Consider the following 20,589-nt stretch of genomic DNA (forward strand, 5'->3'; position numbering starts at 1 on the left):
GGAGCGCAACGCGGAAGCTCACGGTCATCGAAGATGGAAGATCCTGAAAAAGGATACGAATTCGGGCCGCCTGAACGCCATTTCTGCCTAAAGAGTGCGGTGGCGTTTGGCGGAAGTTCGACTGTATATGAAGCAGAGCATTGGAATCGCTCAACGAAGCTGAATGGTGTGGCCGTGAAAGTGATATACCCAGAAAATATGGCATCCTGCGATGCTAAGCAAGAGCTTGATATTTGGAAAGAGTTGCCACATCATCCTCATCTCCTCCAGCTCATCCATTATGAAAAGAGAATTCTTGATGATCCAGCTGAAAATACGAACAACACCCGACATTATCTTGTCATGCAATTTAGCCGTTCTGGAAATTTGCTCCGCTTTGTTCGTCAAGAGGGCAAGAAAGAGGAAACCATGTCTAACAAAGGACCACAGCAAGTAATGAGTTTGACCAGTGGCACCTCTACCCGTGCATCCCTATCGGCCAATAAATCGAAAGGCATCTCTATCCGAGCTGCCCGTGACATCATGCGTCAATTGGCGTCTGCCATTTATTGTCTGCATAAAGTGGCGCATGTAGTGCACAATGATCTCAAGTTGGAAAATGTGCTCGGATTCGAGCCGGAAGATGACCAAGATGGGCCCATTACTTGGAAAATTGCTGATTTCGGTCTGTCACAAAAAGTGCGGACGGATTCCTACTTGGGCGCCAACTCGGCCCCTACGCCCTGCGGCACCGTGGCCTACGTCGCACCAGAATTGATCTCATACATGGATTTGGAACCATACCTGGAAGACTCTGTCCCTTCTCACAACCGCCCCTCCCTTCCGCCAGACATGCCTGTCTTTGCGCGTGACATGTGGGCCCTGGGATGTATCCTATATGCTTTGTTGGCGGGACAACTACCTTTCATGGATGGAATACAGTCGCGTATGATCCGGCGTATCTCCAACGGCGATTATGAAATGCCATACCGTCTCTTGTCCGACAGTGAACGGGAAAATCGACAAGGTGAACCAAATTGGAATAATAATGATAACGAACCGGAAGGGTCTCGCTCTGAAGCACGACAAGTATTGGAGCATTTGTTAGACACTAATCCAAGAACACGATGGACGATTGACGACTTGTGCCAGTCGCGATGGCTATCTCTCTATTAAGTATATATTTATATCTTGGAAGACTATGTGTAGAGTACGAGTGTAACTAATGAAGATCTTGCAAAAAGGCGGAAACGGTATTGCACAGGAACACTTGCGCGCTCTCATTGTCCACTTTATGGCTGGCTTTGGGTATAAAAGCCGTGTGGAAACGATCGCTGTGCAGCACACGGTGCCATCGCTCAGTCATTGCGGGAACATTTGCCTTCGTGGGCACATATTCGCTGATCGTTAGTTGGTACAGAAAACGTACTCTTCTTCTCCCAATAGCATGAGCAAGGATGCACGAGATAAGGCTGGTTGTAAAACCTCTTGCACCCTCTCATCTGGAAGATTCGTACTAAAGAAATCATCATCACCATTAGGACCATTCAGACTAGCAAATCGGTATGCGGTAAACGCTGGGTTAAGGGCCACTTCAGAATTACCAGGACCGCGACCATGAGTAGACGCCGGCACAGGAGCTACATGCTCGCGAGAAAGAAGGGCACTAGGCTTGCCCTTATCCAAGAGAGATTGGCTTTCGGCCCACTGTTGCTGGCCTAAGGGATTGGAATCCAATGAATGTTTAAAAAACTCATAGTCAGAGACAGGGGCTTGGCATATCCCGCCATCAATGTGAATAAGAGAGCCAGGCTTCGTGGATGATAGAGCCCTATCCCGTGAGAGAAGTTGAATCACATCTTGGCATCCGGTGGAATGTCCCATAACCACAAGCTTTCCTGTGCATGGAGCCGTGTCACGGCTTTTCAGATGCTCCACTAATTGAGCGATTTCTTGCGCGTCACCTTCTAAAGACGAAGTTCCAAACCCCCCCAAGTCAGAGCACTTGACAAATTGTACAAGCGAATAGCCGATCTTGTCGAGTGTTTGCGCCAATCGAGGGAGATAAGGCACGACGCCCATGGTGTCTGTTAGGCCAGGGATGAATACGAGCTTGTTGGGATGTGATCCATTGGACTCAAAGTACGGCAACGGAATGGGCGAGGTCTGATACAGAGCTAGTGTGCCCGTCAGAGGCGGTGGCGTTGCCTTGCACTCGCTCATGCTAATGTAGTTGGTCGTTAGGTGCACGGATGTTTCGTACTACACAGTTACGAGTGGAGGGACAAGTCGGTAGGGAACGGCCGACTAAAGTCCCTGTTCCAGAAGCCAAATCGAAAACCAGAAGATGGCTCCCTCAGCGGGCTAGACCCAACATCACACCCAGACTCACTATTGTATCACATACATAGTATCGGAAGATGAGTTTCATTTTTGGCAGAGCGGCTAGCAAAACTCATGCCGCGCAAAGCGCTATTGTACTACGGCATCAACCGAGACCTGGGAGGCAAAAGGTAAAAGACCGAGACAATGCATCTTATATAAAGGATACACAACCTCGTAACATGCAAACGCATATCCGTGACAAGAGGTCACTGCATTTAAGCAGTCGCAGCCGGGGCGATAGCACGGGCAGCAGCCACGCGCTTCTTGGCGAGCTGGCGCTTGTTCAGGCGAACAGCCACATTCGAGGTAGCCTTGGCGACCTGCTCAGCGGGCTCAGCAAGGTGGATCTCAATGTGGCACGGCGAGCTGCGGTACGGGTTGATACGACCGTGAGCACGGTAAGTGCGGCGGTAAGTCTTCGGGGCCTGCTGCACAGCAATGTTGCGGATAACAAGAGCCTCAGTGTCAAGACCCTTAGCCTCAGCGTTCGCCTCGGCGTTCTTAAGAAGGCCAAGAAGGAACTTGACCGACTTCACCGGCCAGCGACCCTGAGTAGTCTTGAACTCCTTCACCTGCTGGGTGCGGCCAACACCACCGTTGAAGCGGCGGAAAGGAATGGCCTGCTGGTGCTCAACAACGTTGTCGAGGTAAGCGTAAGCCTTCTGGAGCTTCATACCATTGACGGCGGCGGCAGTCTCGCGCGTGTTCTTGAAGTGAACACGCAGGTAAGCGCCGCGCGACTTGGCCGTCTTCTCCGTCAGCTTGGTATCGTCAAACGCGTAGCGGGCCTGTTACATGTTAGACATCTGTTGACATTGGCGGAACGCCGGTAACGATGACAATGTATACCTTCATCCTTACACGCATACCGTATTCATGCATGTAGTGGGCATGAAATACACATGCAACACCGGCGTTATTCCATTGTACGTACCATGCTGAATGTGACGAAGTCGTCGAACGATGAGTCCGTCCTAGTCTGGCTGGACGCAACTGGGTCACGAAAGGCACCTGCGAAGAATCCGAAAATATCACGTGCATCATGTAGTTTCAGTGGTACCATATGGATGCCACGTGGAGACGGGCGCAAGCACATGTTAAATCTAAAATGACCGGGCGCCAGTGTTGCTGACAAAGCGATGCGAACGGATCGCGCCAGGCACACTGTAGCATTGTCATAGTCGCCACCATGGAGACCAGGAATTCATCGCATTACGATCCCTATATTCCGCCAAGCAGTGCCGAAAGCTCGTCAAAACCGAATGTGGGTGCTGGGAGCTCGCGTACCGCTCAAATTCAGGCTCAGATCGACGAAACTGTCGGCGTCATGCGCGACAACATCAATAAGGTGAACGAGCGTGGTGAGAACCTGGACAGTCTGCAAAACAAGACGGACAGTTTGGCTGTATCGGCACAGGGTTTCCGTCGAGGTGCGAACCAGGTGCGAAAGCGTATGTGGTGGAAAGATGTTAAGATGCGGATCTTGATCATTGTTGTCATTATCATTTTGCTCTGTGTGATCATCATTCCCGCCGCGGTGACGACAACAACAGATGACGACAAGAAAACAAAGAACGCAACTACCGCTGCTTCGGCTCCCCAAGCTACATCAGCATAAAGACCTATGCTTTAACGAGGCAAATTTGTTGACTATGGTGGTTGGCACAGTCAACCGATAAGCCCGACTCGGCCTCCTTGGCGCATCTTGGGAGCCAGACTGTATATAAATAGGGCCAACTGTACCGACAGCCTGTCTATTTAGAGATGTGAAAGTTAAGATTGCATCCTACGAAGTTCGCCCATGTAGGTACAATGTATGGAAAAGAACGAAGTACACGAATAGTGTAGACATACCTAAAATGGTCTCTAACTGTTGTTTCGTTTCACGTAACCTACGAACCAAATAAAGGACTTGTTGTCTACCTTTAGTGGTCATCGTGCACGCTACGGTCCAGGTTGAACGCAGCCTTCACGTAAGCCTTGAGCTCAGCCTGGTGAGCGCCCTTGTTACCCGTGGCCACCGAGCTCGACGGCGGACGCGAAGCCACCATGAACTCCTTGCCCTTGTGGTGCTCAGTGTGGTTGCACGTCGTGCGCAGACGCGGCTCCAGGTACGACCAGGCACCGTTGTTCAGCGGCTCCTCCTGGGCGTACATCAAGTCAGCGTTGGGGTACTTGTCCAAGCTCTCCACAAGAGCTTCGTAGTGCAGAGGCGCAATCTGCTCAATACGCGAGATAGCCACGTCTTTGATGTTGTTCTCACGACGGTACTGCAAAAGAGCGAAGTACGTCTGACCGCAAGTAAGAATGTGACGTTTGATCTCCTCCGGAGGCACAAGCTCATCCTTGCCTTCCGAGTTGTGAGGCTCCGGAATGTAGCGCTGGAAGTAAGTGCCCGGACCCATATCCTCCAGCTTCGAGCGAGCCTCCGGATGACGCAGCAACGACTTGCTGAAAAGGTGGATAAGAGGCTTGCGGAAGTCACGGTGGACCTGGCGACGAAGAACGTGGAAAACGTTGGCAGGCGTAGTGCAGTATACCACAGCCATGTTGGAGTCCTGGTGCTGGCGCTGCAGCTCCTCCTTCGTCGGGAAGTGGTACGGGTGGTCATCGCAAAGCTGCAAGAAGCGCTCAATACGGGCACTCGAGTGCTCAGGACCCTGACCATCGTAACCGTGAGGCAGGTTGAGGACCAGACCAGTACGCTGGAGCCACTTGTGCTCACCCGAAGCAATGAACTGGTCAATAATGCACTGAGCAGTGTTGGCAAAGTCACCGAACTGCGCCTCCCAAATGGTCAGGTTCTTCGGGTCAACAAGCGAGAAACCGAGCTCGAAACCGAGGGCACCGTACTCAGACAACGAACTGTTGCAAATCGAGAATGGAGCCTGGTCTTCCGAGAGATGGTCGAGCGGGGTGTAGGTCTCCTCGTTCTTCTGGTCGTGAAGCACAGCGTGGCGCTGAGAGAACGTACCACGCTCCACATCCTGACCCGAAATACGGACAAAGATGTCCTCCATGGCCAGCGAACCAAAGGCGAGGGCCTCGGCCGTGCTCATGTCAATGCCTTCGCCCGACTCCACAGCCTTGATGCGGTTCTTCAGAATACGCACCAGGTTCTTGTGCACAGTGAAGCCCTCAGGGTACGACGACGCGGCATTGCCAATGTACTTGAGACGCTCCAAGTCCACACCAGTCTCACGCTGCTCGAGGATGTTTTCCTTCAGCTCCTTCGGCGATGGGAAGCCCTCCCAAGCGCTTGAGAGCCACTGACGCTCTTCAGGTTCGTACGTCTTGCTCTTCTCGTACGCCTCCTGCAGCATACCCCACACCCACTTCTCATGCTCGTCGACCTCCTCCTGTGTAAAGGAGCCCTCGTCAACCAGGCGCTTGGCGTAATGCTTAAGCGTGGGCACCTGCTTGGCAATAGCCTCGTACATACGCGGCTGAGTGAACGACGGCTGGTCGATTTCGTTGTGGCCATGACGACGGTAGCACATCAAGTCAATCACCACATCCTTCTTAAACTCATTGCGGTAGTCCACAGCAAGCTTGCAAATAAAGTCGACAGCTTCCACATCATCGGCGTTGACGTGGAAGATCGGAGCCTCAATGCTCTTCGCAATGTCAGACGGGTACATGGTCGAACGAGCAAAGCGAGGGTCCGTCGTGAAACCAATCTGGTTGTTCACAATGATGTGGATAGTACCACCCGTGGCATACTTTGGCAGGTTGTACATGCCCATGGTCTCGTACACGACACCCTGACCAGCAAAGGCAGCGTCACCATGCAACAGCAAAGCCATCGAGGTCTTGTGCTCCTTGTCCTTGTTGAACTCCTGAATAGCACGAGTCTTACCAAGCACAACAGGGTCTTCAGCTTCCAAGTGCGAAGGGTTAGCAACAAGCGAAAGAGAGACCTTTGATCCGCTAGGCGTCGGACGAACGTAGTTGGCACCCAGGTGGTACTTTACGTCACCACCACCGTCCTCGTTCGAGTGGTCAGCGAACTGGTGCAAAATACCCTCAATAGGGCGGCGAATAACGTTACCCAGGACATTGAGACGGCCACGGTGAGGCATACCCATGGTAACTGAGCTCACACCGAACTCGACCGCACGGTCAATAATGGTCTTGATACCAGGAATCATGGACTCAGCACCCTCAAGACCGAAACGCTTTTCATTCGGGTATTTTGAGGCAATGAAACGCTCAAACGAGTCAGACCAGGTCAGGCGGTCAAAGATCCGGCGCTTCTCCTCCACAGAGTACTTGTACGGCTCAGGAACTTCAATGCGCGCACGCAGCCAGTCACACTTCTTACGGTCAGGCACATGAACGTACTCGTAACCGATCGAGCCACAGTACGTGCTGCGGCACGCGTCGATGATCTGACGGATCGTCAAGGTCTTGGTGCCCTTGCTCACAAAGTTAGGCAGCACACCAGGACCAAGCTGCATCTCTTTGTCAAGATCCTTTTCAGACCAGCCGTAGTAAGAAGGGTCCATCTCCTTAGGCACGTTCTTGGCACGCTCCGAGTCCAAAATACCAAGGGGATCGATCTTAGCGAGCATATGACCACGAACCTGGTGAGCACGCACCAGCAGCTGAAGCTTCAAGTAGTCATCAGCAGGATGGTCAGGCGCCTGTTCAATACCGCCAGTGCCGGGCATGGCCAGCTGGCTGGGAGCTGGCTGGAAAGCCTGGCTGCTCGGCAAGCCGTTGTCCAAACCAGAGAAATAAGCATCCCAGCTACTGTGCACCGACTTAGGGTCTTCCTTCCAGTGACGGTACATTTGTTCAGCATAGAATGCATTGGTGGTGTTGGCAAATGAGTCATTCGGGGAAGGTGGCGATGGCTTGCTAGATTGCACATTGGCAACACGAGCAGACGAAGTCAGCATACGCCAGCCAGACGATGTTGGAAAGGGCTGACGCGCTCGCGACATGCTCAAGGCACGCAGCGGTGCCTTAGAAATGGGACGCATCATTTTTGTGGAATAATTTCCTCGCTACTTTCCAAGGAGAAATAGTAAGTACCAAGCTTACTAGCGGATGGCTGTAGCGTTAAGCAACCCAACAATGTGCCTACCAGTAGTGGCAAAAAGGACTTGGCAACGCCCATGTGGAGGCCAGGACTATGCCCGACGGGATTCGTAAAGGGAGGAAACCTCAATATCCAATCACACGGATAAACGTAGAAAGGAGATGCCATGTCGGAGCGAATGCTTGACGCCCACCTAATCACATAAGCTCTCAAAAAAAAATATTGCAATTATGTATATCTATTCGTAGAACTTCAGAAGCTGGTTGATGTGGTTGTAGAAGTCCACGTGGCTGGCCCTTGGGCCTTTGGCATAGACAAAGCTGGCAGCGACTTGGGCAGCAAAAGCGCTCTTCAGGTAAGAGGCAGGCACACGGCGAATCAGCTCATCCAAGCCCACCTTTGCGATAAGGGAGTTGGGGAAGACGTGAATAAGAACAGCCTTACGCAAAGTCTCCTGGTCGTACAGGTCAGTCTCCTCAATATCTTCAGAGATTTGGTTGAGAGTCGTTGACAGTTCTGTAGAAATAACCGATCGCGGTTTACCCGTCTCTTGGTGCTCGCGCCAAATCGCTTCGAACTCGCCCTTCGCATTGCGGCCAATGATGTCCTGAATATCGTGAACATAGTCCATGTAGAACGTCGTGGGCTTGCCATCGTTGAAGACCATATTCGAGATGTACTCTTCATCCGTAAGACTAAGGCCGACCAACACTTCCAGACTGCTCGACGTCACACCACCCTTGTTGGCACTGGCATCAGGGTAAAGAATGACACTGTTCTTCTCCAATTCCAAGCGAGCCTGACGAGTAATAAATAGATTGGCACCTTCCACAATGTATTTATAGTGGCACTTGAGATCTTCGGTGAGCAGTTCATGAACATTGGAAATGTTGATGGACTCAGGGCGTCCACCACATGGCACGAACAAGTCCGCCTCGAAAATAAGGTGAGCCTTGTTGCGGAAAGCAACACCGTCACCCACTACTTCACCGGAAGGCAGCTTCACATTGCGGTCTTCAATCAGAATACGATAGCCATCCTTCGAGAGCTTGCTGGTGTCAAAGTGGGAAATCATCTTCCGTGCCTTAGCAAGACGCACTAGCTCTTCACGATCCAGACCATGAGGATCATGGACCACGCCAGATCCGTCGATGATGGCAATCGTCTTGTCTTTCGACAGAAGAATCTCATTGGAACCCAAGTCACCATCGGGGCCACCTGTTTGAACCTTGGTAATGTCCTCCTCGCGAAGGTTGTGCTTGCGCAGAATACCATAGATGTATTGGCGGATTGACAAGGATGTCATGCCGAAGACATCGTGAGGGACACCACCCAATGTGGAAGCAGGCTTACCAGTCGTGAATGACTTCCACCAGGGGGCCCCACGCGAGCGTGCATGCTCAGCACCCCAGTCCATAAAGTCAGCTGTACCCTCATCCGGACCCAAAAAGAGGATCTCGTCTTTGCCAACAAGGTCAACAATCTCCTCCTTCACACCAGGGGTCGTGCCCTTGATAAGAAGATCAAGAAGAGCATCCACATATTGCATAAAGCACAGACGCGGATCGGCATCCACATTAGGGAGAATAGTACCTTTAGCACCACCTTCTGGAATATCTTTGTTCTTCAGGTGCTGCGTACGAGCAAGACCGTAGTTCTCATCGAACAGAGTTCGCTGGTTAATGGAATAGTTCTCTCGGTTACGGCTTCGAATAATACGGATACCACCGCGTGCCACATCGCGGAATCGAACATGGAAACCACGGAAGTTGGAACCAACCACGAAGAAAATACCGTAAGGCTTCAATGGGTATTCACTTTCACGCAGGAAAGAGGGGTTCAGACGGAAACTTAGAGCGACCTTCGTTGGAGTATAGAAGTTCGTCTTGAGAACCGACTTGTTGAAGGCCAACAGAGCTTGGAGCACAAAGCGCTCATGCATGTTGTTTGCGCTCTTAATGATGTAATCATTCATTTGCTCATCTGTCAAGAGTGTTTCACGAGTTAAACGCTGACGACTGAGAGTCTGCATAGTCTGCTCCCCACCGTTCATGGGATAGTGGATGTTCGCAAAGTGGACATAGAGTAGCCGGACCACATGAGGAAAGCGTTCGATGACTTCAAAGATAGACTGACGAGTAAATGTCTCTTCACGAAGACGCAGCTTGATATCGTTCAGCACAGCGGCTTGGTGGGCATCATTCTCATCAATAATTTTGAGAAGAGCCTCATAGGCCGAGCCCAGACGATTGCAAAAGTGTTGAGCAAAGAGCCAACCCACATATGCGTATGTGGCCTCCTGGACAGCATGATTGGACTTGGACTCGCTTGCCGTAAAGAAAGGGTTATCGGGCAATACGAAGATCAAAGAGATTTCTTTCAGGATCTGGTAAATGCTCAACTCAATCGGGGGAGAGTTGGCGCCAGGCAATGGGTTCAAGTAAAGAGACAGAATTGTAATGCCATTACTGAACTGCTCCACATACTTGCGCGAAGAATATAGGCCATAAAAGTGGTACAGGTCCGAAACAGCGCTAAAGAAGTTGGACGTAGCACCCATCCGAGAAGCAATGACAACACGGCGTTCCTTAGAGCCCATCACTTCAAACATTTCAATGACAGGACCATCGCGACGCAATGCTTCTTCCATAACGCCCTGGTAAATGGACAAGGTGTTTTCACTAGCCTTAGTCAAAAACGTTTGGTCTGACACAGCACGGATATCCAGGGACTCTTTCGAATCCTTTTCCGGTACCGGCTGTGCGAATTCGCACTTCTGTAAGAAGTAGCAGCGAAGCTGTTCAGGCGACCCTGATGGACCACTTCCTGTTGAGCGGTAGGTCTCTAGACGGAAAGCACAGTCGACATTTGACTTGTTCAGATACTGTTCATCGATCGTACGCTCCCAGTTCTTGCCGTCGGCTTTGCTTACACCTGGCTCACTAGAATGGATGAAGACAGCAGAGTTTTCAGACTTCTTCTGAAGATCAATATTGATGTGACCAGTATTGTTCGTGTACTCGGAAATCTTGGCACCGTATAAAGCAAGAATGTGACTCGCAATGGTCTCCGCAGACTCCCGTTCAAAGTACATGTCATCGATACCAAGGTTCTCATAGAACCAACCGACTTCTGAGGGGATAAGCTCTTGAGGGATAAATCCTTCTTGCTCAAGAATCTGTTGAACCTTCTCAGCCTGTACTTTCTTGTCCTCGAATACGGTTTCAACGTAGCCAGTGTTGTTCTGGATTTTGTGATCATCTGGGGTACTGACGCCCGAACGCGCTTGCGCCAGGAACGGATGGTGCTTACTAGCCATCTTCGACAGAATAGCCGACAGATGCTCTGTGGAAACGTCTTGATCAGACATAGTGTTTCACAAAGAATTAAAGGTACTGAGGTACTACTGAGAAGCTGAGCCAGACCCGCTCCTCATATATAGTGGCGAGCACACGGGCCTCCAAAAGGTCATAAGATGTGGCGCTATGTTGTCCAATGGTATCGCTTCCTAAAAACTATTAATTCCCAGAATAGACACGCCCTCATGACATGGCTCGCTTTTTTTTACGCATAGCCCGTTTTTTGCCAATCAAGGAACCAAGTTTTTTAGGTGGAGATGCAGAGTGGACTTCTGACGGCTCTGTCGTGGGGATAGATTCTGGCGTTTCATCCAATGCCAATTGAGACAGCTTCCGACGTTTAGTGGCATGATCGCGGGCCTGTTCTTGTCGAAGAGTACGTTTTCGCACAGTAATGATATTCTCAATAGAGAATTCAAGGCGGAGAACACCCCGTGCCTCAGACTTACCCTTGTCCTCAAGGTCTTGTAGCACACTTTCAACTCGCTTAGCGCGGATGCGAGCGTCATCAGAGTTGTCAACCTTAAGTTTAGTCAACAAGGCGTCAAGTTCTTCGCGCCACCATTGTGTTAAGAGTTTGGCAACTGCTTTGTTTCCATTGATCCAGCGCAACACTTTCAGTGCGTGCTGGAAAGATCGTAGCTCCAAAAAGCCATAGCCACGTGAGCGGCCACGCCCTGTAATTGGGTCGACTCGCTCATTCTGCAGCACCACCTTGGATTGGACGACCACTGAAGGCGGTGGACGGTTCTTACCACTGTCGCTAGTCTTCGCATTCGAGCTTAGTGTCTTGTCTGCCTTTTCATCTGCATCTAGATCCGTGCGCTCCCCTGCTTTTACCTCGTCGCCAAACTTCCGAAGAGCATGGAGAGCTAGACGCTTCAGCATCTTGTTAGACACAAAGAGAGGAAGCTGGTGCACCGAGAGACGTGTTTTAGATACATGCAAAGACGGGTTAGCACCGAGCTGGGCACGCCGTATAGAGAATGACCTCATCCGACGCTCAATCTCAGTCTCAGAGAGCGAGGCAGCAAGGGGTGTGTTAGGGAACGGCACTCCCTCGCGCAAGAGCCAGGTGTTTCGCTTGTCACCTTTTTCGCGTAGCTTACGTGCAGATTCTTCCAGCTGGCCTGCGGTCTCTCTAGTCACAGCACGAACAACATGGAGTACTCGGCCATGTAAAGTAAATCGTGCAACAAGCGGCGCAGATGGATCAGCTGTAATCACAGAAGGGACAGAGAAAGGATTCGACTTCGGGAGACTTGAATCTACACCAGCAGCTGCAGTCTCACGCTGTACAATATCAGCGTCATGCAATAGAGCATCAGCAGATTCTTTCTTCCAAAAGCACAAGAAGCCTGTGCCACGGCTACGCTTCGTGGCTGGATCCATAGTAATGCGGGCATAACGAAGAGGTCCAAAAGAGCGAAACAGGTCCTTCAGCTCTTGCTCTGTAGCCTGGTATGGCAAGTTTCGGACAAACAAGGTTGTACCGGCTTCAGGCGGGGCGAGCTTGGGCGGCTCCGTAGTGCTCTCATCCTCTTGCATCGAGTTTGAAGACGACTCCTCAGCATCAGAGTCATCGTCGCCGCTCTCAGAATCTTCCTCGTCCTCTTCTTCTTCCTCATGCGGACGTTTCCGAGAAATAGGTAACTCGGCATCCACTGGCTCTGCCTCATTGTCCTCCGCCTGTGCAAGCCAATCTTTCTGAGAAAGCGACCAATCCACAGCAACAGGGCGAGCAGGCTGAGCCGTCTTGTGAACTTGAGCTAAGGCTTCTTTGGCGGCATCGCGTCCCTTTTTCCCTTGGGCCTTTTTTAGTAATGCCTGTTCGGCAGCCCCGTGACGGAGCTCTACGCCATTGACCGCATCAATAGCTTTGGCAGCATCTGATTTGGATACGAACCAAATAAAGGCGAAACCTCGTCCTTGCGGAGCCTTGGCGGAGCCCTCTTTAGCTTCCTTTGTAGGAATCGACACGTCATAAAGGGCACCATATGGAAGAAAGATAGCACGGAGGTCCTCCACAGTCATATCAAAGGGGATATTGCGCACAATAAGACGACTGTCACGGCTCAGACGAGATGAGTCGCTTGACCAGGCATTGCCAGAAAACTTCTCGATTTGATCTTGCATTGACTTGCGTTTTGTGCGCGTATCATCTCGCATATGGAGTTCCCGACGCAAAGCGTTATCCACACGCTTCTTCAATTCAACACTCAGTTGAGCACCCTTGAATTGATGAGCATGAAGTTTAGGAACAGCTTGCATAGCATGATTGGGAGTGCGAAAGAGAACATGAGCTACATCGGTAGAGGTAGCACCGTCTATTTCCGCAAATGCAATGTGTTCAACGTCACCAATCTTGCGAACCCGTTTGTACAATGTTTTTACGTCGGCGGCGGGATTGCATCCGGAAAGACCAGAGATAACGATCGTTCGTACAGCATCAGGGTCACGTTCTGGCAAGGCAGCATTGCGGCGATTGGAAGGGACGGCCCCAGGAACAGACGAAGACTGTGCCTCTTTGGAGGTGGATTTTTGGTCCGCCCATTGAAGCTGGATATGACGTTTGCTTCCATCAATACTAGCACCTTGAAGCTTGTCTAGTGCCTTCTCGGCATCAGCTCCATCGGTATACGTAACATAACCAACACCTTTAGATTGACGAGTCTCCTTGTCTGTCACAACGAAGGCTCGCCTTAAAGGGCCGATATCACTGAAAAACGTTTCTAAATCTGTATTTGTTACATTGAAGGGTATCCTTGTCACGAAAAGGGTATTCTTGCGATGAGGCTTGCTTGTACGAGTAGCTGCATGTTCCACGTTCGATCCCTCCATCACAACGAACGCCTGGCTGCTGTCGTGGCGAAAGGTCTACTGCATTTCAAAAAAATAGATTATGTAATTGATAAAAAGTGCGGAAAAATGTGCGTGCTATTTTTATCAATAGCTTGTGAACGTGTACAAGTCAAAATCTCTTGCTTCTAATTGAGCGAGAATAGGCTCCAGTGAAGCGAGCAAAGCCCACGCGGCAAAATAATGCACAGTCATTGCGGCTGTGTCTTTTCCGCACATCATCCTTCTTGAACACCATGTTGTTGAATACACTTTTTGTGTGGACAACAGCAACGTTGCTATGGGCTACAACTTCTCTAGCTTACCCAGGCCAAAGCGAGATGGCCATGTTGGAGACTCGTGCATCGTCCAAATTGAAGGATCCTACATTCTTTCCGAACGGTGATAGCAATGAATATGAGAATGGATACAACACACTACCACCCATCCCAGGTGCAAACATTGATACTACTACGTTTGTTCTTGATGGAAATGGTACCACAATAACTACGTACGTCACAGCCAACTATGATCCGTCGAAGATTAAACGTGCTGTCATTCAGATCCATGGAGAAACGCGTGATGCGTGGAACATGTGGCAGTATTTGAACGTGTCAATGGATCAGGCTAGCCAGGAAAGTGATATTTCTAAGGATGAAATTGTCCTTGCGGCACCGATGTTCTTTGACGTTTTGGATGCTGGCGCCTACCCTGTCGATCAAAGCAATACAAGCAATTCGCATTCCCTGATCTGGGACAGCAACTCATGGGGCGAAGTTTTGGATGCAACTTATCCTGTGTATGACCAGAAAGGCAAACTTGCCAACCCACCGTTTCAGACGAAGAGCTCGAATAGTTCGAAGAAGTCAAAGAATGGCTCGTCGAACAAGCGAAGTGTACTCGAGTCGCGCAAGCTGAAAACGAATGTGGAACTGTCTTCAGATCAGCAAAGCGCTGGACTTTCGTCAGGGGATGTCCTCGATAAATATGTCAACTACTTTACGAACACTACTATGTTCCCCAACATGAAGAAGGTCGTGATCTCTGGTTTTAGTCGAGGAGGCCAAGTAGCCGCTCGTCACCTCGCCATGAATACGAATATGGATAAGGTGAACATGGTGCATTATCTGATCGCGAGCCCTGCTTCGTACATGTACCTGGACAATAGACGTCCTTTGCCTGTGCCAGAGAACTGTACGACCTTCAATGAATACAAGTACGGTCTCGATGGTAGCTTGCCGGCTTATTACACTCGTCAAAAGGACACGCCCGAAGATATTCGTAATCGGGTTTTGCAATGGGAGCAATTCTACCTAGTGGGACAAAGTGATGGCCTGAACTCTGATACATCGTGTGAGGCCATGACGCAAGGCAAAGGTCATGTCGACCGTATGGTGAATTGGGTAACCAAAGAGCTGACGAGTATGCCTAACAATCCTACGCCGAATAAGATACCCGATCACATCTACTCTGGTCAGGTTTCCGGTGTGGGACACAATGCGTTCGATATTTTGACATCGCCCGCTGGTATTCAGGCCTTGTTCGTCCACGACTACAATGGTGAGAACAAACCTGCTTCTGGTCAGCGCCCGTTGCAACCGGGTCGAAATGGAGTTGTCCCTGAAAAGTTGAATGGAGCAGAATCGCTCTACGCACGTATGCCGCCTTCTGTCATCGCGGTCCTCTGCTTCTTTGTGTCGTTGGCTCTTATTATGTGATTTGGTGCGGACTTTTTGTACCAGAAGCTCGTCAATATTGATACTGTACATAAAGCGGATGCAACATAAACTAAATTGTCTAGAGTAGTTGTTAGTTTTTCTTCTTGAGTTTATATCCAGATGGTTGAGCAGTAGCAGAGGGTGCTGAGCTTTTGTTCTCCGTAACAGGTTCGTTCATCTTAAGAGCCAGACTTCGCTGATATGTAGCACTGCTCGAGCTAAACATACGATCCTCCGAAGAAGGAGGCTGTACTGAGGTAGTAACACGCATACCTGTGGCGGTAGCTGCGTTGGCCTTAAGGTAGGAGTCGAATCCACGAATCACGTTCCCGCCGCTTAAAGCTGTGCTGCTAAGGTAAGAACCTTCGTACAAATAGATTTGGGATTCAAGGTCCGTTAGGTCATGATCTGTTTGTCGTTTGCGATCCAATCCCTCTTTCAGTTGGGCCTTCAAAGCTTCATATCGCTGGTTCGCCTCTTCCAGTGTTTGCGGCTTGGCCGTGTCTGTAGACATAGAGATGGAAGGAGTGGGCAAAAATCGAATTTTTTATTGTTGTGCGAATCTTTCCCAACGCGCTCTTAGTCGCGCAGGGGCCCAGATCCACAGAGCATACGTGAAAGGTTGAAAGGTGGGAGTTGCGTACAAGTAGAACGTGGTGAGCAGTTGATCATGGACGCATTCCAGATACGTATGGAGTTTTTAGAACTTCTAAAGCATCTAAATGCAAGCCAACAATCCATCCGAAAAATTGTATCATTTGCATTGAAGTATGCAAACAAATGTCCAGACGATATATGGGATTGTATCGTTACAGAATGCTCAAAGGTATGTGTTGTGTTCTTCTTAACGCCAGGCATCCGCAAACACGCGCATTAATGTACTATTTATGCTTGATGCATTCCTAGCAGACGATTTTCAGACCAGCCCCGCCGAAGTTGCAGTATACCGCACACTGGCAGTACGAGATCTACCGGCCATTGTGGACCTCGTTGTGCCTGAAGGAAGTTGGGATGCAGTTATCAATGGTGGAAGCACAAAACAAGTACGTGGATCACTAGTTGTTTCTGACTCCCGCAGATTCTCTCCTCTTGGCAATCAAAACATATTTTCGATCAAGCTCTTCTAAACCGGCTCATAAATACCACAGAAGCCCGTGTCAGCAGGTATGTCCGGATCTATTAACAGGCATAGCATTCGTGAAGGAGACTCGGGTCATGATCTACCTCCCCTAGCTCAGGTGTCTAGAGCTGATATTCTACGAAGGATGGACGAGGATCGCGAGCGGGTACGTATTGTCCCTCTAATATAAGCACAAACGTCTCCGTGAAAATAGCTGGAAACTGCCGCCTATGACGTTCTTACATGCTCTCACACCTCAGTCTACATCTTCAATGGATACGAAATCGCAGATACCCTCACCACTTAACGCCATTGCCATTGAATTCGACCATGAATGGGACACTGTTAGTGACCTAAACGAAGATGACTTGGAACACATAAGAGAAGAAGTTGCACACTGGTGGGGTAAAACAAAAGCATCATCATAGTCGTTTCTATCTGTAGGCCAAAGTCACGCTGCTTGACAACTAGTTATGTGGAGGAATAGGAGGACAACGTCCACGTACCACAAATCTTGTCACACTTGCGCCATGACGAGTCCACGGCCCCTGCGGCAACTAGCTAGATTGCCAGGTATGTTCAAAAGCATTTGTATACGAATAATCCAGGCCATTCAGACGTAGCATGGCATGTGGCATGGAATCCAAAGCAGCCCATCCTAGCATCTTGCTCCACAGACAGAGACGTGCGCCTCTTTACCTATATGGATCTGCCATCAGGCGTCAGTGGACAGTCGGAAACCGTGTTTTCATTAAAGGAGGTTATACCTACTGGGCACAAGCGCACAGTGCGTCATGTGTCTTGGTCTCCGTCAGGCGAGATTCTGGCTACAGGTTCGTTTGATAGTACAGTGGGAATCTGGGAGCGCATCCCGGACGACATGAAAGATTCATCCGACCCTTCTGAGCCTGAATGGGATTGTACGGGGACGCTAGAAGGGCACGACAGCGAGTGCAAGAGTGTTGAATTCAGCTACAATGGGAATTTACTGGCGAGTTGCAGTCGAGACAAGAGTGTGTGGATTTGGGAAGTGCAACCTGAATCGGATTTCGAATGCTTAGGCGTGATGATGGAGCATACACAAGATGTCAAAGCGGTGGCCTGGCATCCAAAAGAAGAAGTACGTCTATACATTACTAACATTGAAGCTATTAGCGTCGGCCTCGTACGATAATACAATCAAATTTTACCTCGATGATCCATCCGAAGATTGGTTCTGTTACTCTACACTGAAAGGACATACCTCTACAGTCTGGTCGCTAAGCTTTTCACCTTGTGGAAAGTACTTGGCTTCGGCTTCGGACGACTTGACGATCCGGATCTGGCGCAGGTATTCTGCAGACGAGTGTGAGAACATGGGCATGGAGTCGGAAGGTAGGATTCCCGGACGAGCCGGAGACAAATGGCTCGAACTTCAACGACTGGAAGGCCAGTTCACTCGATCGATTTATAGCTTGAGTTGGGCTATGGGAGATGAATCAGATCCTATGCAAGCATTTGGAAAATTGGCGGCTGCAGGTGCTGATGGGAAGATTGTGGTGTTCTATCTTGTATGTGCACAGAAACAGGGACAACTAACAGGACAGGGCAAGGACAACGATTCGGATAAGTTTCAAGTGTCTGTGACCGCTGAGATGGCACAAGCGCATGGTGCCTCCGATATCAATTGTGTAGCTTGGGCCCCAGCCAAGGATGGAACCACCCCACCTACCATGCTGGCTAGCACAGGCGATGACGGAGAAGTGCTTATTTGGGTGTAAGAACGTAGGACTTGGAAGAGCTAGGTTCACAAACCTCCACAAATAGGAATCACGCAACTCCGCATCCAACGACAGACACTATGAATGGTCGTATTGCAGTTCAAGAGCTGCTTCGTAAATCTCTAGTACATGTGCCAACGAAAGGTTTCACGGTAGCTGCTATCAGACAAACCCTCCAAGAATACCCGAATGTCGATGCAGCTAAGTTGGATCGTGCGTTGGCCGCTTTGTTCCCTGGGCCTGACTCTGCGTCCACAGCCGGCCCACGCCGCCTTTTGCAGGCCTGGGACAATGAAGTGCTAAAGCGGATGAAACAGGAGTATAGCAACAAGGGAACGGAAACACATGCGTATGAAAGCACTGTGGACTGGCTCTGTGAGCGACTGAAACACAGTGTGCCTGTCCGATCGCATTTGCTGCCCGCATTTACACTGCTGGCTTCTGAGCCGCTATTAGGACAATCTCCAACCTTTATCCCCTTTCTATCAAAAACACCTACGATTCCAAACCCTGGCCCTGTCATGGCGCGTGCAGTGCAAATTGCAGAAGACGCAACATTCGCCACAGACCTTGTGACTGAGAAAGGAACCGAGTGGTTCACCAAACGAAGCCGATTGGCCTTTTCGTACGGGACAGCAGAATTGGCCTTAGTGACACAGCCTTCCATGACGCAGGAGCAAGCCATCAATCTGCTTCGCCGCCTTGCAACAACCCCGGGTGCGTATGAGTTTCTACGTCAGCACACCCAAAGTCTGCGCCTCTGGGTGGAATGGGGCGGTCGTGGCTGGTTGGGTATCCTCCGTAGCCTGGGGCTATAAGAATACATTGTCTATAATGAAGAAAAAAAAATAAAATAAAATAAAAAGAAAAGAATTAGTTGGGGTGAACCTTGATGACCACTTTGCCTTTCGCACGACCAGATTCAACATAGTGTAGAGCTTGTTGCGCCTCCTCAAACGAATAGACACGATCGATGACAGGCTTGATCTTTCCGTCCTCAACTAGTTTGGTAATTTCACGGAGCTGAGATCCGTTTTCCTGCATAAGAAGGAATTCATACACAGCACCCTGGCATGAAGCGTTGTAGACAATACGGGCAGAGGCCAGGCGTAATAGAGAAGTAACAACAAAACCAAGGCGGTGCTTTCGACCGAATTCACCATCGGGAATAGCACTAATCGAAACAACCTTATGTCCTTTCTTCACAACCTTGAAAGAATTCAGCAAAGTGTTACCACCGATGGTATCGATAACACCATCGTAGTCATGGAGCTTCTCTTCAAACTTCTCCGTACGATAGTTGACGATTTCATCGGCACCTAGCGATTTGACCAGATCATGCCCTTTCTCACTTGCGGTTGTTGCCACATAAAGGCCCATTTGTTTTGCTAGTTGGATAGCAAATGTTCCAAAACCACCAGCACCAGCATGAATTAGAACTTTATCACCTTGCTTTGCGTGGAGACAGTCGTGCAGAGCTTGGTAAGCAGTAAGGCCCACAAGAGGGATGCTAGCAGCGTCCTCAAAACTCATGCCTTTGGGCATGGGTGCGACATGATCTTCGTTCACAGCGATAAACTCAGCAAAGGTGCCTGAGCGGTCATGCGGTGGTCGCGTGTAGACTTTATCACCCACACGAAATTTTGTTACCTGCCCTCCAACCTGCTTGACAACACCAGATAGATCGTTGCCTAGGATAAAAGGCATCGGCGAAGACATGAGCAGCCTCACATCACCATTGCGGATTTTGAAGTCGATGGGGTTCACACTGGCAGCATGAATTTCAATCAGCACATCATGCTCCTTCACGTCAGGAATAGGAAATTCCATTTCCACCAAAGGAGAGTTTTTCCCATAGCCCTTGATGGCCATAGCCCGCATTTTGTTGCTCATCTGTAGATGAAGAAGCCAACGTCCAAACAACAGCGATCGTTCTTGTATATAAAATTGTCAGAGCTTACGCGTTCATTTTGGCTATGCACGGGAATTTCTCCGCCGTCAGCCCCGCGGAGAAGGTCCCTGATTTCAAATGCATCATCACGTGGCCTACACGTGCCAAGCCACACGCACACCCGATATCCAGGCGTGCATCTATCGACCTGGACAACGAGAGTCTGAGTGAACGCCACCTGCTGTGGCTGATACCGGACTAAGGCGTTATGGTGTTAACTATAAATAATGTCACACAAAATGACACGCATTTACAATTACCACCTCCTATTGCTGTGGTAGATTCAGTCACTCAGGAAAGCCAGCAAATACATCATCCATCCATCATCCAATTGGCACCGTTAAGCTCAAATACGGAGCTCAACGCTTCGCCCAAGGCGTCAGACCTAACACAATATATTGACACAGGCAAGCATGTTAATTCGTATACAAC

General features: G+C 49.9%; 13 protein-coding genes across 13 annotated transcripts; 6 read left to right on the forward strand and 7 right to left on the reverse strand.

The window, feature by feature from the left end:
* Positions 1 to 33: 33 nt before the first annotated feature.
* On the forward strand, positions 34 to 1,155 carry Malapachy_1556 (serine threonine-protein kinase; the record flags this gene model as incomplete). The annotated part of the gene is made up of 1 exon (XM_018136060.1): positions 34 to 1,155. One exon carries the CDS (start codon positions 34 to 36, stop codon positions 1,153 to 1,155), a length of 1,122 nt encoding a protein of 373 aa, XP_017990820.1.
* A 46-nt stretch (positions 1,156 to 1,201) lies between these two features.
* Positions 1,202 to 2,202, reverse strand: Malapachy_1568 (hypothetical protein; the record flags this gene model as incomplete). Its single annotated transcript, XM_018136072.1, has 2 exons — positions 1,202 to 1,379; positions 1,409 to 2,202. 2 exons carry the CDS (start codon positions 2,200 to 2,202, stop codon positions 1,202 to 1,204), a joined length of 972 nt encoding a protein of 323 aa, XP_017990795.1.
* A 377-nt stretch (positions 2,203 to 2,579) lies between these two features.
* Malapachy_1541 (50s ribosomal protein l22) lies at positions 2,580 to 3,301 on the reverse strand (the record flags this gene model as incomplete). Its single annotated transcript, XM_018136045.1, has 2 exons — positions 2,580 to 3,152; positions 3,299 to 3,301. 2 exons carry the CDS (start codon positions 3,299 to 3,301, stop codon positions 2,580 to 2,582), a joined length of 576 nt encoding a protein of 191 aa, XP_017990639.1.
* Positions 3,302 to 3,553: 252 nt separating this feature from the next.
* Malapachy_1526 (synaptobrevin) lies at positions 3,554 to 3,982 on the forward strand (the record flags this gene model as incomplete). The annotated part of the gene is made up of 1 exon (XM_018136030.1): positions 3,554 to 3,982. The coding sequence occupies one exon, from the start codon at positions 3,554 to 3,556 to the stop codon at positions 3,980 to 3,982; it is 429 nt and encodes a 142-aa protein (XP_017990883.1).
* Positions 3,983 to 4,289: 307 nt separating this feature from the next.
* Malapachy_1545 (2-oxoglutarate dehydrogenase complex e1 component mitochondrial precursor) lies at positions 4,290 to 7,355 on the reverse strand (the record flags this gene model as incomplete). Its single annotated transcript, XM_018136049.1, has 1 exon — positions 4,290 to 7,355. One exon carries the CDS (start codon positions 7,353 to 7,355, stop codon positions 4,290 to 4,292), a length of 3,066 nt encoding a protein of 1,021 aa, XP_017990828.1.
* A 294-nt stretch (positions 7,356 to 7,649) lies between these two features.
* Malapachy_1544 (nad-specific glutamate dehydrogenase) lies at positions 7,650 to 10,781 on the reverse strand (the record flags this gene model as incomplete). Its single annotated transcript, XM_018136048.1, has 1 exon — positions 7,650 to 10,781. The coding sequence occupies one exon, from the start codon at positions 10,779 to 10,781 to the stop codon at positions 7,650 to 7,652; it is 3,132 nt and encodes a 1,043-aa protein (XP_017990636.1).
* A 172-nt stretch (positions 10,782 to 10,953) lies between these two features.
* Positions 10,954 to 13,611, reverse strand: Malapachy_1562 (rna-binding domain-containing protein; the record flags this gene model as incomplete). The annotated part of the gene is made up of 1 exon (XM_018136066.1): positions 10,954 to 13,611. The coding sequence occupies one exon, from the start codon at positions 13,609 to 13,611 to the stop codon at positions 10,954 to 10,956; it is 2,658 nt and encodes an 885-aa protein (XP_017990793.1).
* Positions 13,612 to 13,865: 254 nt separating this feature from the next.
* Malapachy_1554 (hypothetical protein) lies at positions 13,866 to 15,326 on the forward strand (the record flags this gene model as incomplete). Its single annotated transcript, XM_018136058.1, has 1 exon — positions 13,866 to 15,326. The coding sequence occupies one exon, from the start codon at positions 13,866 to 13,868 to the stop codon at positions 15,324 to 15,326; it is 1,461 nt and encodes a 486-aa protein (XP_017990818.1).
* Positions 15,327 to 15,417: 91 nt separating this feature from the next.
* On the reverse strand, positions 15,418 to 15,840 carry Malapachy_1571 (hypothetical protein; the record flags this gene model as incomplete). The annotated part of the gene is made up of 1 exon (XM_018136075.1): positions 15,418 to 15,840. One exon carries the CDS (start codon positions 15,838 to 15,840, stop codon positions 15,418 to 15,420), a length of 423 nt encoding a protein of 140 aa, XP_017990775.1.
* Positions 15,841 to 15,996: 156 nt separating this feature from the next.
* Positions 15,997 to 16,874, forward strand: Malapachy_1534 (hypothetical protein; the record flags this gene model as incomplete). The annotated part of the gene is made up of 5 exons (XM_018136038.1): positions 15,997 to 16,152; positions 16,181 to 16,369; positions 16,405 to 16,490; positions 16,519 to 16,612; positions 16,638 to 16,874. 5 exons carry the CDS (start codon positions 15,997 to 15,999, stop codon positions 16,872 to 16,874), a joined length of 762 nt encoding a protein of 253 aa, XP_017990766.1.
* A 102-nt stretch (positions 16,875 to 16,976) lies between these two features.
* On the forward strand, positions 16,977 to 18,206 carry Malapachy_1528 (wd40 repeat-like protein; the record flags this gene model as incomplete). Its single annotated transcript, XM_018136032.1, has 3 exons — positions 16,977 to 17,019; positions 17,055 to 17,566; positions 17,595 to 18,206. The coding sequence occupies 3 exons, from the start codon at positions 16,977 to 16,979 to the stop codon at positions 18,204 to 18,206; spliced, it is 1,167 nt and encodes a 388-aa protein (XP_017990767.1).
* An 80-nt stretch (positions 18,207 to 18,286) lies between these two features.
* Positions 18,287 to 19,024, forward strand: Malapachy_1558 (hypothetical protein; the record flags this gene model as incomplete). The annotated part of the gene is made up of 1 exon (XM_018136062.1): positions 18,287 to 19,024. One exon carries the CDS (start codon positions 18,287 to 18,289, stop codon positions 19,022 to 19,024), a length of 738 nt encoding a protein of 245 aa, XP_017990822.1.
* Positions 19,025 to 19,079: 55 nt separating this feature from the next.
* On the reverse strand, positions 19,080 to 20,099 carry Malapachy_1566 (nadph:quinone reductase; the record flags this gene model as incomplete). The annotated part of the gene is made up of 1 exon (XM_018136070.1): positions 19,080 to 20,099. The coding sequence occupies one exon, from the start codon at positions 20,097 to 20,099 to the stop codon at positions 19,080 to 19,082; it is 1,020 nt and encodes a 339-aa protein (XP_017990789.1).
* Between the last annotated feature and the right edge of the window lie 490 nt (positions 20,100 to 20,589).

This window comes from Malassezia pachydermatis, assembly GCF_001278385.1.
Source record: "Malassezia pachydermatis strain CBS 1879 chromosome Unknown scaffold7, whole genome shotgun sequence".
NCBI lineage: Eukaryota > Fungi > Basidiomycota > Malasseziomycetes > Malasseziales > Malasseziaceae > Malassezia > Malassezia pachydermatis.